Source organism: Furipterus horrens, unplaced genomic scaffold (genome assembly GCF_987537825.1).
Source record: "Furipterus horrens unplaced genomic scaffold, mFurHor1.1.pri manual_scaffold_4, whole genome shotgun sequence".
Lineage (NCBI taxonomy): Eukaryota > Metazoa > Chordata > Mammalia > Chiroptera > Furipteridae > Furipterus > Furipterus horrens.
In genome coordinates, this window is record NW_028327174.1 from 56781617 (window position 1) to 56795858 (window position 14242).

Here is a 14242-nt window from a genome sequence, read left to right on the forward strand (position 1 = left end):
ATACAAGTCTCTTCTCAATCGACTCAAATACCTTAGGTATTCTATCAATTTTATTTTCTTTTTTAAAGATTTTATTTATTTATTTTTAGAGAGAGGGGAAGGGGAGAGAAACATCAGTGTGTGGTTGCCACTCACGTGTCACCACCTGGGGACCTGGCCCACAGCCCAGGCATGTGCCCTGACCAGAAATCGAACCAGCGACCCTCTGGTTTACAAGCTGGTGCTCAATCCACTAAGCCACACCAGCCAAGGCTTCAATTTTATTTCTTGAGGAAATCACTCCCAAATCCTCTGAACTTCTCTGAGTTTGACAAATTGATCTATAATCCTGCCCTATAACTTGGAATCTCCCTTGATCATTGCTCTTGGGATCCTTTTGTGTGTGTGTGTGTGTGCTGGATCTTCTGTTTCTTGGATTCCACATCATTCTCTTTTTTACTTGTCTTTATTGATTTGTCTTGGTATAATAAATCCTTTCCTATCTTTCTGAAAAACAATGCCTGGAGTATCAATATCTGGAGACCTTACATATCTGAAATTGTCTTTATTCTGGACTTAAAATTAAATCAGTTTGGCCAAATATAGATTTTAGGTTAGAATTTCTTTTTTCTAAATTCTGAAGGCATTTCTTCACTATCTTCTACCTTACAGTGTTGATGTATTGATAAGTCTAATGCTGTTCTGATTTTTGACCTTTGTATGCAATTTGTGCTTTTTATCTCGGAACTTTTGGAATTGTTTCTGTGTTCAGTGTTCTTATAATCCATAATGATGTGTCTTGGCGTGGCCCTGATTTGTTTTGCCTGGTGCTTATTATGCTCTTTTAATTTAGATACTCAACTCTGGTTGGTGGACTGAATGAGCCAGCCTGTGAACCAAGAGGTCACTGGTTCGGTTCTTGGTCAGAGCATACACCTGAGTTGTGGGCAGGGTCCCCGGGTTGGGGGCACATGAGAGAGGCAACCAATCCATGTTTCTCTCCCTCTCTTTCTCATTCCTTTCTGCTCTCTCTAAGAATAAAATAAATTCTTTTTTTTAAGTGTGTTTTATTGATTATGTTATTACAGTAGTTCCAATTTTTTTCCCCTTTGCTCCCCTCTGCCCAGTACCCTCCTTCCTTCCAGCAATCGCATTTGCCTTAGTTCAAGCCCATGGGTCGTGCATATAAGTTCTTTGGCTTCACCTTTTCCTATATTATTCTTAACATCCCCCTATTTTGTACCAACCAATTTTGCTTCTTAGTCCCTGCAACATTTTCCTGTTCCTCCACCCCCCCCAGCTGATAACCCTCCAAATGATCCCCATACCTATGATTCTGTTCCTATTCTGGTTTGCTTAGTTGGATTTTGTTTTTATTTTTTAGATTCGGTTGTTGATAGTTGTGAGTTTGTTGTCATTTTAGTGTTCATAGTTTTGATCTTTTTCTTAAGTAAGTCCCTTTGACATTTCATATAATAACGGCTTGGTGATGATGAACTCCTTTAGCTTCACCTTGTCTGGGAAGCACTTCATCTGCCCTTCCATTCCAAATGATAGCTTTGCTGGAACGAGTAATCTTGGTTGTAAGTTGCTTTTCATCACATCGAATACTGCTTGCCAGTCCCTTCCTGCCTGCAAAGGTCCTCTGAGAAATCAGCTGATAGTCCTATAGGCACCCACTGTAGGCAAATCTCCGCCTCTCTCTTGCTGCCCCCCAGGACTCTGTCTTTATCTTTCACCTTTGGCATCTCAGTCATGATGTGTCCGGGTGTGGTCCCCTCTGGGTCCAGCTCGCTCGGGACCCTCCATGCTTCTGGACCTGTATGTCCATTTCCTTCAGAAAATTTGGGAAGTTTTCCTCATTTTTTTCAATTCTTGCTTCCTCAAGTGAAAGTTAAAAATGAATTATAATACATATGGAACATAAAGTGAAAATGAAAAAAAAATAGTGAGGACATTAAAAAGCTTATTGGAAAGACTGTATGATGGGTTGGCATGTAAACCAAGGGTTTAATTGTAGGATTCTTTCATCTGTTTCCTTAAGAGAACCTGATGACAGTATCTTTGGGATTTGGGGGTGGGGGGCAGACTGGGTGCTGTCAGATTTTCCAGAAAGGTTTTCCAAAGGTATAATCAAGCTCTTGTTTACCTTTATTAGGGAATCAAGTTACCAGGTTTGCTAAACCAGTTACCATTCGTGTACTTGCTTTTTGTCTTCGAAAATGTTGCTGCTATTGTCTTTCCCTCTTTCTTTTGATACAGCCTGGAGGATAATTTGTGCATTCGTTCCCCTTCCCCCAGTCTTTAACGGAAGCCCCCATTGTTTCTTTATAATGTTATCAGAGGACAACATATTATACATAGAATCGTGTAGAAAGGTTTTGACACAATTACCAGGTGATCTTAAAGTTGTATGCCTATGAAAAGAGAAATGCTTTTATGTAATAGCTTGTTTTGCAACAAGTATTAAGTATTTTTCAGAGGTATTGCGTGCACCCACCCATTGGGGTCAATCCCCCGCCTGGCGGGGGCCAGATACAATGCACGAAACGACTAAAAAGTAGTAAGAAGAGATGTGGGTGACAGCTGTGCGAGAACAGAATAAAACTGCTTCCAAGGGCCCAGGGCAAAGACCGCGCCTCTCAGGAACTGGGAAAGGATGGGAGGTAGTCTGATCTCGTCGGTGATTGGTTGGAGTCCAGGACCAATCACGCGTAGCGAGTGGTTTTGCTAATCGTTAAGATCTACCTCCCCGTGGGCTTTGGAGCCACGTTTACAAATGGGACCAGGATACTTGAGAGGGACAGAAAATCTAACCAATGAAACTGTGAGATGTTAATAGACGTGGTGAGGCCGCTGCCAGGTTTAGGGCGGAAGGAGTTCTGGATAAGAAGGGGAGCGAAAGATGGCCGCAGAACTGCTGCTGTTCAGGCTGTTGGGGCTTCTGTTTTTGGGGCTTCTGTTACCTGCAAGTCTGACTGGCGGTGTCGGGAGCCTGAACCTGGAGGAGCTGAGTGAGATGCGTTATGGGATCGAGATCCTTCCGTTGCCTGTCATGGGAGGGCAGGTGAGGAGGCGTAGAGCGGGCGAGGGTCCTGGGCAAGGGAAAGGAGAAAAGTAGAAGAAAGGCAGCTGTGGAATCTGCTGTGGGAGCCTAAGGAGAATCGGGATGAATAGGTAGGAGTTTTCCGAAGTCTCCCGAGGATCGCAGACTGAGTCCCATTCCCTTAGGGCCAAGGAATGGAAGGGCGGGGTTTTCCTCTGTCAGCTTTGGTCCTAGTTCCTGATCGAAACACCCTCAGACTTCGTCCCCGTGGAGAAGTGATAGTGCCCTCTCCACTCACGCGCCAAACACAGCTGAAGGACTTATGGCTCATTCTGTCTTGTCTGGGCTTTTCCCCAGGATTTGAAGAGGGATCTCATTGTTCTTCCTGACCCAGCCTCTCTTTGCCTCCCTGTCCTCTGACTCTCCCTCCCTTCTTTCCCAGAGCCAAGCTTCGGACGTGGTGATTGTCTCCTCTAAGTACAAGCAGCGCTATGAATGTCGCCTGCCAGCTGGAGCCATTCACTTCCAGCGTGAAAGGGAGGAGGAGACACCTGCTTACCAAGGGCCTGGGATCCCTGATTTGTTGAGCCCAATGAAAGATGCTCCTTGCCTGCTGAAGGTGAAGGGAACTGGGATGGGTGAAATGAGGGCTTGGTAACTAACTGTCTGTCTGAGAGCCAGGCTGTCAGTTAGTAAGGTGGGATGGGGAGGATCTGTCAGAGTTAAGAAGGCCATTGGAGGAGTAGACATGTGGTACAGACGGGAAAGAAGCAAAGAATCTTGCAACCACTGATGACACTTTGCTGAATGCAGAGGAGAGTTAGGATAGATTTCAGAGTAAGGGTTAAGCCAAGATTGAGGTGACTAAAGGTGGTCAGTATGGGGTAAGAGGGGCACTCCCCTAGAGATGCCTTCCTGGGAGATACACACTGCCCCTATCACTCTGCCCCAATATCCTATTTTGTTTTCAATATGGCACTTTTCATGATCTGAAGTCTTCTCATTAACTGAATCATCCATTTGTTTATTTTTGGTCTGAGTCCCAGTGCTAGAATAAGTCCATGAGATCAGAGAATTTATCTTGTTCATAGCTGTATCCCCAGTGACTAGAGTAGCACAAGAAGTGATGTAGTAGTTCATTTTATATTTTATGTTTCCCTGGTCTGAACACTTCAAGAATACCATGATTTCTTACCTTTATGGAGACCAAAAAAGAATTTAAAAATCTTTTAAAAGGGAGGCATAGAAAACTCACATGTGGAAAACAGACTTTAGCGGTATCTAAGTTAGAGTAAAACAGCCCTCTCCCCTCTCTGAGAATCAGGTGAATTGAGTGTGGAAGCAGAGGGAGATGAGAAGTAGATGAGAAGTTATGTGTCCTAGAGCCAGGAGAGATTCTGCTTCTAAGAAGAGACATCTTCACTCCATCTCCATGAATTTTCTTTTTTTCTTCTTATTGTCAGACCAAGGACTGGTGGACATATGAATTCTGTTATGGACGCTACATCCAGCAGTACCACATGGAAGGTGACTCACGCCTACATTTTTCCTAAGCCCTCAGCAACCTGTCATGGAAGGTGACCTGCCTCCCCAGTCCCCTTCTCTTCTAGTCCTCTTAGAAGGGAATAATTGTGATTCATTGTGGTTTCTTTTGCAGATTCAGAGATCAAAGGTGAAGTCCTCTATCTTGGCTACTACCAATCGGCCTTCGACTGGGATGATGAAACAGCCAAGGTGACAGGAGTGTGGGATTGGGAGAGAAAGGGTTGCTGACTGCAGACCAAGAGTCCTGACAGGAAGGGAGGGTCAGGATTAGCTGCATGTTTCTTGGGACCTGATGGCCTTTCTTCCCCCTTGCTCTCTTTCTTATGCCCCATCTCTCCTGCCTGTTGTCTGCCCTCCTTCCCCCCAGGCCTCCAAGCAGCATCGCCTGAAACGCTACCATAGCCAGACCTATGGCAATGGATCAAAGTGCGACCTCAATGGAAGGCCACGGGAGGCTGAAGTTCGGGTGAGTCTTGAAAGAGGGAAGTTGGTACTTCCTTGGTGACAATTCAGATCCTAATGGAAGAGGGCAAGGTTAAAGTCAAGTGGGTCTCTCTCAGACCCTAAATGCTAAGTTTAACCCTTTGAGTGCCAACATCGCTGTGAGCTATGCTGACAAATTTTCCCAAAAGTGCCAGTGTCGCTCCCAGCGACTCTTTTTTTGATGGCTATAAATGTAAGTAACAATGGAATAATTCGTATTTTATGTTTTGTTCTCTTTTTTTGTACCTCAGGTTATATACTGATATAATTTTTTCTCATGTTGATCCAAATTTCTAATTACGCATGGCACTCAAATGGTTAAGACTCGTATTTCCAGCTACCAGCTCTATGTAATTGCCTAGAGATTCAGAAACACTTCTAGTCAACATTTCTCAAATCCCCTCCAAATCCCAAGTGTCACTGTTGACTGTTCTTTCTCCTTCTCTGTCTTCCTTTCTTCATTTAACAACTCTTCAGTGAGGTTATGCTGGTGTAGGTAGTGGGCTCTGCTCTAGGGATACAGTGGTGGGCAAACATGCAGCCCCTGCCCTCAAGAAATGCATAGTTTAGAGAGGAAGACAGATGTTGACAAAAGAATCACAGAAATGAGCCTGATTACAAACAGAGTGATACGAGGGAAAGGAATTTAGTTCTCTCAGAGTAAATACCAAAGCCCATTCATTCTATTCCAGATTTCTCTCACAACTCTCCTCTTCTTCCTACGCTTGATACCTCCATCTCTCACCTGCCTTACTGCCAACAGCATCCTAACAAATGTTCTAGATCTAGTGGTCCTTAGTGAGTTCAGGCAGGCAGGCAGATGTGTCATGGGAAAAGTTCCGTAGGCGATTTTAATGTGTATTCATTAACACACCTGCGGAGAGCCACATGATACAAGAATTACGTTTCTGTAATACAGATTTGCACAAGCAATTGTGTGCTGATAAATGTTGAACAGCCAGATTACCAGGGTGTAGGGTAAAGGAGGTGAAGAGGGGAGCGCTGATTTATAATGCTTACCAGTATTCTTTGTTTAAATATTCCCACCATGGCTAAATTCATGCTATCACCATAATGCCAACTGTCTTGCAACATTCCTGAAAATTTCCCAGGGGGCTCTTATGAACTGCAGTGAGCTCAACCAAACACACCACTATAAACATGTGTCACTTCTCTGCCCAGGCTGGAAAACCTTCAATGATTCTGCTTTATTTAAAGGGTGAATTCCAAATAGTTCAACCAAGACCAACGTGGTAGCAGTAAAAGGGGTGGAACACAGTCGGGCTCTGAATGTATTTTGAAGGTAGAGCCAATAAGATTTGTTGATAGATTGGATGTGGGGTGCAGTCAAATATGACTCCAGGGTTTTTAGCTTAAGCAACTGGAAGAATGAAATTGTCACTTAGTAAAGTGGGAAGAAGCACATTTGGAGGAGAAAACTAGGTTGGTGGTGTGCATATGAAGGCCAAGATGCCTATTAGACATCCCAGTGATAATATCCAGTAGAACTCTGATATTCTGAAGTTCAGGGATGAGGCCTGGCCTGGAGATAAAAATACTCATTGTGTTTCTGTCCCACTGGCCTTTTTCTCTGTCCTTGAACCAGTGGATCTCATTATTCCCTCTGCTTAGAGCTATCTTCCCACACATATGTGAATGCCTGCCTTCATCGTCTCATTCAAATTACATACCACTGTGACACTTCCACAGGGAGACTGACATAGGCACATAGACACACGTGTGCGCACACACATGCTCACCCTTCTACCCCCATCCTGGTAAACACCTTCAGTGTTTTATACTCATCAAAGCATGTATCATTTCCTAAAATTATCTTCTTTGTTTGAGTTTAATCTCTCTCTCTGTCTATTAGTCCCACTAGAATAAGCTCCAGGGAGGCAGAGACAATGTCTGTCTTATGTTCTGATGTATCTTCGTGTGTGAATCAGTGTCTAGCACCGAGTAGGTGCCCAGAAATTATTCATTGAATGAAAGGAATGAATGATAAGCCAATTCAAATGTCACCTATTCTATGTGACCTTTCTTGACTAACACAGAAAGTTAGTTGTGTTCCTTCAGTGCTTCATATACATACATCCACATAGAAGTGTATCCATGTCTTAGTCTGTTTGGGCTGCTATAACAAAATACCACAGGCTGGGTGGCATAAAAACAACAGAAATTTATTTCTCACAGTTCTGGAAGCTGGAATTTGGAGATCAGGGTGCTAGCATGGTCAGGTGAGGGTCCTCTTCCAGCTCACAGACTTCTTGTATTCTCATGCGGTAGAAAGGGTTAGTGGGCTCTGGGGGGATTCTTATAAGAACACTAATGCCATTCATGAGGGCTCTGTTCTCATGATCTAATCACCTCCTCAAGGCCCCACCTCCTAATATCACTTCGGGCGTTAGGATTTCAACATAGGAAGTCCTAATGTTTGTGGAGGGACACAAACATTCAGACCATGGCGGCTCAGAAGCATCCACATATGTAATCCAGTGTAGCACTTCATGTATTCTCATTATTTCTTTATTTCTTTGTAACTTCAGTAGGCCAAGAACTGAGGGCAAAGACTGCATTTTTCTAATTTCTGTTGAACATAATGCCCCATGACAAGCACTATAATAGAAACTGGGAATAAAATGATGACTGAGAGACAAGTCCTGCTCTCTGGAGGTAGATATTAAATAAACAGCCATGACAAGCAGGATAAATACTCTGACAGGTGAAGTACATATCATAGGGGAACATAAAATGAAGGAACTAACTGAGTCTAGGTAAAGGAGAGGCCTCTGGAAGAAAATAACCTTGGGATTGATGATTGAAGGATGAGGAGACGAGAGGATGGCCTATCCCAGGACTTGAGAGCTATTCACAGCAACTGGAGAGCATTGTGGGAAGGGGGTATGTGGGGTTGTGGGAGGGGAGCAGGGCAGTTGTTTAGAGAAGAGAAGTCACAGGTCATGAAACTAGCTATGTTGAGGAGTTTGGACAATCTGAGAAATGGGCGGAGCCAATGAAGTATGTTAAGCATGATAATGACATACTCAGTTTTGGTTTTGAAGGCTCACTCTGGCTGGGGTACAGAAAATGGTTGGGAAACCAGTTAGGAGGTAGTTGTAGCAATCCAGGTGAGAAAACAAGGTGGCCTCAGGGTAAAGAAATGTGAATTTTTGGAGAGATTTGGGGCATGAAATTAACAGAGTAAAACTCCCAGGTTGCTGGCTTGAGTAATTGGTTAGATGGTGGTTCCTGTTACTGAGATGGATATAATGGGAAGAGGAGTATGTTTGGTGAAGGAAAATGATTTTGGTTTTGAACAGGATTGATGTTAGTGCCTGCAGGCATCCAAATAGAGACATCTGAGGAGGCTGTTGCATCTCTCATTTGGAACTCAGGAGAGTGATCTCTATTGAACTTGGAGGGCTGGGAGTCATCAACATACTGGTTATGACTGGAGTCATGGTATAGATGAACCCACCCACCCCCATAAAGAGACAGTATATAGTGAGGAAAGTGGGACATAACTTGGAGCTGTCATAGAAAGTGGGGGCAGAATAGGGCTCTGCCAAGAAGAGTGGGTCAGAAAGGAGACTGGTGACATGGAACCCAGAAAGAACATGTCTCAAGGAGAGACTGGTCCATGATGCTGGCTACATCTGAACTTTCAAGGAAAAGGAGAATTAAAAACTGCATGATCATGATCATGGGAGTTATTCTTTTATTGAAAGCAAAGCATGCACATAGAAAAAAAATATTTGGAAGGTAGGCATGAGAACCAAATGAAAATTGCTAAGTCCTCTACTCCTTATCATCCCTGACCAGTCCTTTTGTTGGACTTAGTAACATAGGTCATTGGTGGCTGTTGCTAGAGCGGTTCAGTGGGGTGGTGAAGATGAGGTGTTGACAAAAGGGGGAAAGTCTGGGTGCGAAGGAGAGGGAAAGGTGAGCCCTGGTGAGAGGAGCTGTGGGGAGGCTGCTACTTTGTTGTTTTGTGTTTTAAGATGGGGGTATGTTTTTATTTTTATTTTTTACAGAATAGTGGTTAGACATTTTATAACTTACAAAGTGATCCCCCTGATAAGTCTAGTACCCACCTGGCACCACACATAGTTATTGCAATATTATAGACTGTGTTCCCTATGCTATACTTTATATGCCTGGAACCATTTTGTAACTGCCAATTTGTACTTCTATTTTTTTTTTAGCAGAATTTTATGGTTTTATTAACATGAATACAATGTGCACACAATCTGTCTATTCATTTTCTTCTCTGTGCAGCCTGGCATTGGGATTGGTGACTCTGATGGCCAGCTGGGCCACTGTGTCCACAATGGCTTTGCGGCTCTTTGAGGAGATACTGTGAGCAGTCTCAGTACAGTGAGATTTGTTGCACATCAGCAGCACTTCAAGCTCCTTGACATTATGGACCAGGAACTTCCAAAAGCCACTGGGCAGCATATGCTTTGTTTTCTTGTTGCTCCCATAACCAATGTTAGGCATCAAGATCTGGCTCTTGAATCTTCTGTGCACCCTATTGTCATTGCCTCTGGGTTTCCATCAGTTATACTTAATTTTGACATATTGGTCTGACTGGTGCCAGATGAACTTCTTGGCCCTCTTTCTGCTAATCTTGTGTTTCACGAGGGGTCTGAGGGCAGCCATGGTGCTGAGGAGGAGATGGCTGCCACCCACCACTTTGTTCTTCTTAATCCTTTCACCTTTTTCCCCTATCCCTACAAACCCCTCCCATCTGGCCACCATTAGTTTGTTCCTCTGCATCTATGAATCTGTTTTTATTTTGTTTGTTTGTTTTAGATTCCACATATTAGTGGTATCTGTCTTTGTCTGACCTAGGTCACTTAGCACAATACCCTCTAGATCCATCCATGTGGTCGCCAATGGTAGGATTTCATTCTTTTTATGGCTGATTAATAGTCCATTGTATATATGTACCACATCTTCTTTATGCATTCATCTGTCCGTAAACACTTAGGTTTCTCCTGTATCTTGGCTATTGTAAATAACACTGCAATGAACATAGGAGTGTATGTATCTTTTTGAGTTAGTGTTTTTTATTTATTTGGATATATAACCAGAAATGGAGTTGCTGGGTCATCAGGTAGTTCTGTTTTTAGTTTTTGAGGAACCTCTATGCTGTTTTCCATAGTGGCTGTACCAATTTGCAGTCAAGATAGGAGCATGTCTAAATGCTGTTGGGTGCACCTAGTAGAAAGAAGGAGAGATTGAGGTACCGGAGAAAGAAGCAGAGAACGTGAGCAGGACTGGTATGCGGAACACAGGATAGTACTTACCCTGAGGAGGGGAGCTCTTGGGTTGTAACTAGAATGAAAGGTGGTATATTTGCTGGGGAGTCTGGAGGTTTTAGTGACACAAAGTTGGGGGCGTTCCTGCCTAGTTGCTTCTCCTTTTTAGTTCTCATATTCTGACAGACCACTTAAGTTCCTTGCTTGTGTGAGTGAGTAAATCCCTGACTCCAGGGCAGGCATGGTGAAGTTCTAGCTTCCTGATGCCTCAGTAGGAACAGTGTGCATAGGGTTTGGGAAAAGTACAGTTTTCCTGGGGTTTGGGAACATTGGTTAGTCTTCTGGAACTAAATAAATTTGGATCCCTATTTCAGTTCTTATGTTATGTAAAATTTCAGAGAGATCTAGGACTTCTTTTCCTTTTTAATTTTTCATTATTAAACATTTCAAACATAAAGAAAATGTCATAGAGACCCATAAATCCACTGCCAAGCTAAACAGATATTAACATTTCACCACATTTGCTTCAGATCTCTAGTTTTTTTAAATAAAGGAATAAAACACTAATGATAAAGTTAAAACCCAGCCTCTCATTTCTTCCCTCTCCCTCCACTCCAGGAACAACCACAACCATCTCCCTCCTTGCTTTGTACTTGTATTACTGTTACACATATCATAGACAATATGTATTGTTTTGTGTTTTAAATTTATACATCAGTGTTAGAAACTTGCTTTTTCACTAATCAGGGTTTTTGCCATTCTGTGGGATAACAGAGAAATAACAATTCAGTTATTGTAATAACTGCATTGTTTCATTGTCTATTTAACCTTTCCTCTATTGAGAAATAGCTGGCTTTCAAACTAATGCTCTCACACACAGCCTTGTCATGCAGGTTTTATTGTGAATGTTTTAAGAGTTTCCCTGGGGAAATGCTTAGAAGTAGAGTCACTGGGTTACAGGGAGTACATATTTTATTGGTGAATCTGGTGCACTGCCCATTTTTTTCATTGTCTTTTTTTTCCATATAGGCATTATTATTTTTTAAGTTACGGTGAAATGTACATAACATAAAAGTTACCATTTTAACAGTTTTTAAGTGTACATTTCAGTGGTATTAAGTGTGTTAGCAATGTTGTAAAATCATTACCAATACTTCCAGAACTTTTCATCATCCCAAACAGAAACTCTGTTCTCATTCATCAGTAACTTTCCATGTCCCTCTTCTCCCAGTGTCTGTTCTACTTCCTTTCTCTATGAACTTGCCTGCTCTAGATACCTCATGTAAGGGAAAATTATTCAATGTTAGACCTCTTGTGTCTGACTTATTTCCCTTAGCATAATGTTTTCAAGGTTTGTCTGTTTGTAGCATATGTCAGAATTTTATTCCTTTTTATGGCATATTCCTTTCATGAAATATTTAATAATATTTCACTGTGTATATATGAGGCCTGTCCATAAAGTATCCAGTCATGTAATATGAAAAATAGAGATATTTATTGAAGAAGATACAAGATACAAGAAACATTGTACGTAGGGCAATGATGCCTCAGTCCCCTTCAAAGCAGGCACCTTGGGACCTCACACAGTTCTCCCAGTCACCATCAGCTGCCCTGTCTTATTTTCCTGAATCTCATCGATGGTCTGAAATGTCTTCCCTTGCAAAATTAATTTTAGTTTTGGGAAAGCCAGAAGTCGCAGGGTGCCAAATCTGGGCTATAGAGGGGCTGAGACACGTGGGTGGTTTGATGTTTTGCGAAAAAACTGCGTGAGACGTGATGCACAAGCAGGCATGTTGTCATGATGAAGCTGCCAATCACCAGTTGCCCATAGCTGCGGCCTTCTGAATCATCCAAATAGTTTCCATGGAGGAATGTTCAAGCTTAACACAAAATGTGATGCTGATTCATTGCTCTACTCAGTCATTTTGAATGTGACAGCCACACGGTACACATGCTCATTTGTGGCATCTGCCACCACTGACTAGTACAGTGAAGTTGTCATTGTTCATGTGCACATTCTAGTCCACTCTCCTTGGCTGCCAGGTTACTACATCCATGTTGCGCAAACCATTCATTGTATTAACTATGGTTGGACTTTTTCTGGACAGACCTCATATACCACATTTTGTTTGCCTTTTCATTTATTGATGAATAAGTAGCCACTCTGGTGTTTTCACCTTTTGGTTATTGTGAATAATGCTGCAATGAACACTGTGTACAAGTATCTGTTTGAGTCCTTGTTTTCTATTCTTTTGGGTAAAAGAATGGAGTGGAGCATACCTCATGGTGATTATAGGTTTAGCTTTTTGAGGAATTGCCAAACTTTTCTACCATGCCTGCACTATTTTACATTATTATGCATTTACATAGTAATGCACAAGGATTCCAACTTCTCCACACGCCCTCCAACACTTGTTATTTTTCTTTCTTGTTTTAAATAGTGACCATCCTAATGGGTATGAAGTGGAATCTTATTGTAGTTTTGATTTGTATTTCCCTAATGACTAAGGATGCTGAGCATCTTTTCATGTGCTTATTGGCCATTTGCATATCTTCTGTGGTGAAATATCTACTCAAATCCTTTGCTCATTTTTGGATGGGGATATTTATTTTCTGTTGTTGAGTTGTAGGAGTTCTTTATGCATTCTGGACATTAGTCTGTTATCAGGTATATGATTTGCAAATATTTTTTTCTGTTCTCATTCTGTGGGTTGCTTTTTCATTCTCTTGATAGTATTCTCTATGCACAAAAGTTTTCAGTTATCATGAAGTCTAATTTGTTTTTTTCTTTTATTGCCTGTGCTTTTGGTGTCATACTTAAAATAATTGTAAGATTTTTTTAGGTTTACTATGTATGAAACATTAATAAATAATAATTTCATAGGCTATCGTTTAGTTGTCTACATTTTCAAATATATTAGTCATAAAATTATAGTTTTCTTACTTTTTCATAATCTGTTTGTGAAGATAGATCCTCTTTTTAGTTCCTAATATTGACTGCCTTTTCTCTTTGTTTTTGATCTGTCTTGCTAGAGATTTGTCTTATTTTATTACTCCAAAAGCCACCTTTTGACTTTGTTCATCCTCCCTATTGTTCATTTACTATTTCATTAATTTATCTTTTAATTTTTTGAATAGTTGCTGCATTTTCATAACTCAAATATAGAAATGCTTTTTAAAAGTATGCAGGGCTCTGGCTGGTGTGGCTCAGTGGATTGGGCACTGTCCCAAGAAACTGAAAGGTCGCTGATTCGATTCCCAGTCAGGACACATGCCTGGGTTGCAGGCCAGGTGCCCCCTTAGAGAGACATGCAAGAGGGCAACTCAGGGTCTGTCTCCCTTTTTCTCCCTCCCTTCCTCTCTCTCTAAAAATAAATAAATAAAATCTTTTTCAAAATAAAAGTAAAAATAAATAAAAAAGTATGCAGAAAAAAATCTTTAACACACCTTTCCTTCATCAACCTGTTCCCATCCCCATAAAAAAGGTAATCATCAACAGTTGTTGAATCTTTAATAAATAAAAACATTTCTAGGTTATTATTATCTATGTTATAATATACTCTAAAACCAATAAGGATTGATTGCATTTTGAGGTTCTTGCTGAAAAATTAAACTAACCAAATAAAAATTCTTTTTTTGTGTGAAAAAAAAAAAAAAGGTAATCATTGTTAGCTTTTTTTTATATACTCATACTTTTTAATGAATATATTTTTGAGCGCTTTCCAAGCAATATATTAAAAGCCTCCTCATTTTTTTTTTTTTAAGAGAAAGAGAGGTAAGGAGGGAGAAAAGAAAACATTTTGTTGTTCTCCTATTTATGTATTCATTGGTTGCTTCTTGTATGTGCTCTGACCAGGGATCGAACCTGCAACTTTAGCATATAAGGACAATGCTCTAACCAAGTAAGGTACCCGATTAGGGC

The 14242-nt window shown here is 41.4% G+C and overlaps 1 protein-coding gene and 1 pseudogene across 4 annotated transcripts in view; one reads left to right on the forward strand and one right to left on the reverse strand.

The window, feature by feature from the left end:
- The first annotated feature begins 2842 nt into the window (after positions 1-2842).
- Positions 2843-14242, forward strand: part of OS9 (OS9 endoplasmic reticulum lectin) — a 28722-nt gene continuing 17322 nt past the window's right edge. For all 4 annotated transcript variants that reach the window (XM_090273506.1, XM_090273508.1, XM_090273507.1 and 1 more), the window contains exons 1-5: positions 2843-3046; positions 3468-3644; positions 4489-4552; positions 4683-4759; positions 4938-5036. In XM_090273506.1, the coding sequence (XP_090129632.1) occupies positions 2885-3046; positions 3468-3644; positions 4489-4552; positions 4683-4759; positions 4938-5036 (579 nt within the window). In that variant the 5' untranslated portion in view covers positions 2843-2884. The remainder of the gene's footprint in view (positions 3047-3467; positions 3645-4488; positions 4553-4682; positions 4760-4937; positions 5037-14242) is intronic.
- Positions 9311-9718, reverse strand: LOC150012023 (large ribosomal subunit protein eL32 pseudogene; annotated as a pseudogene).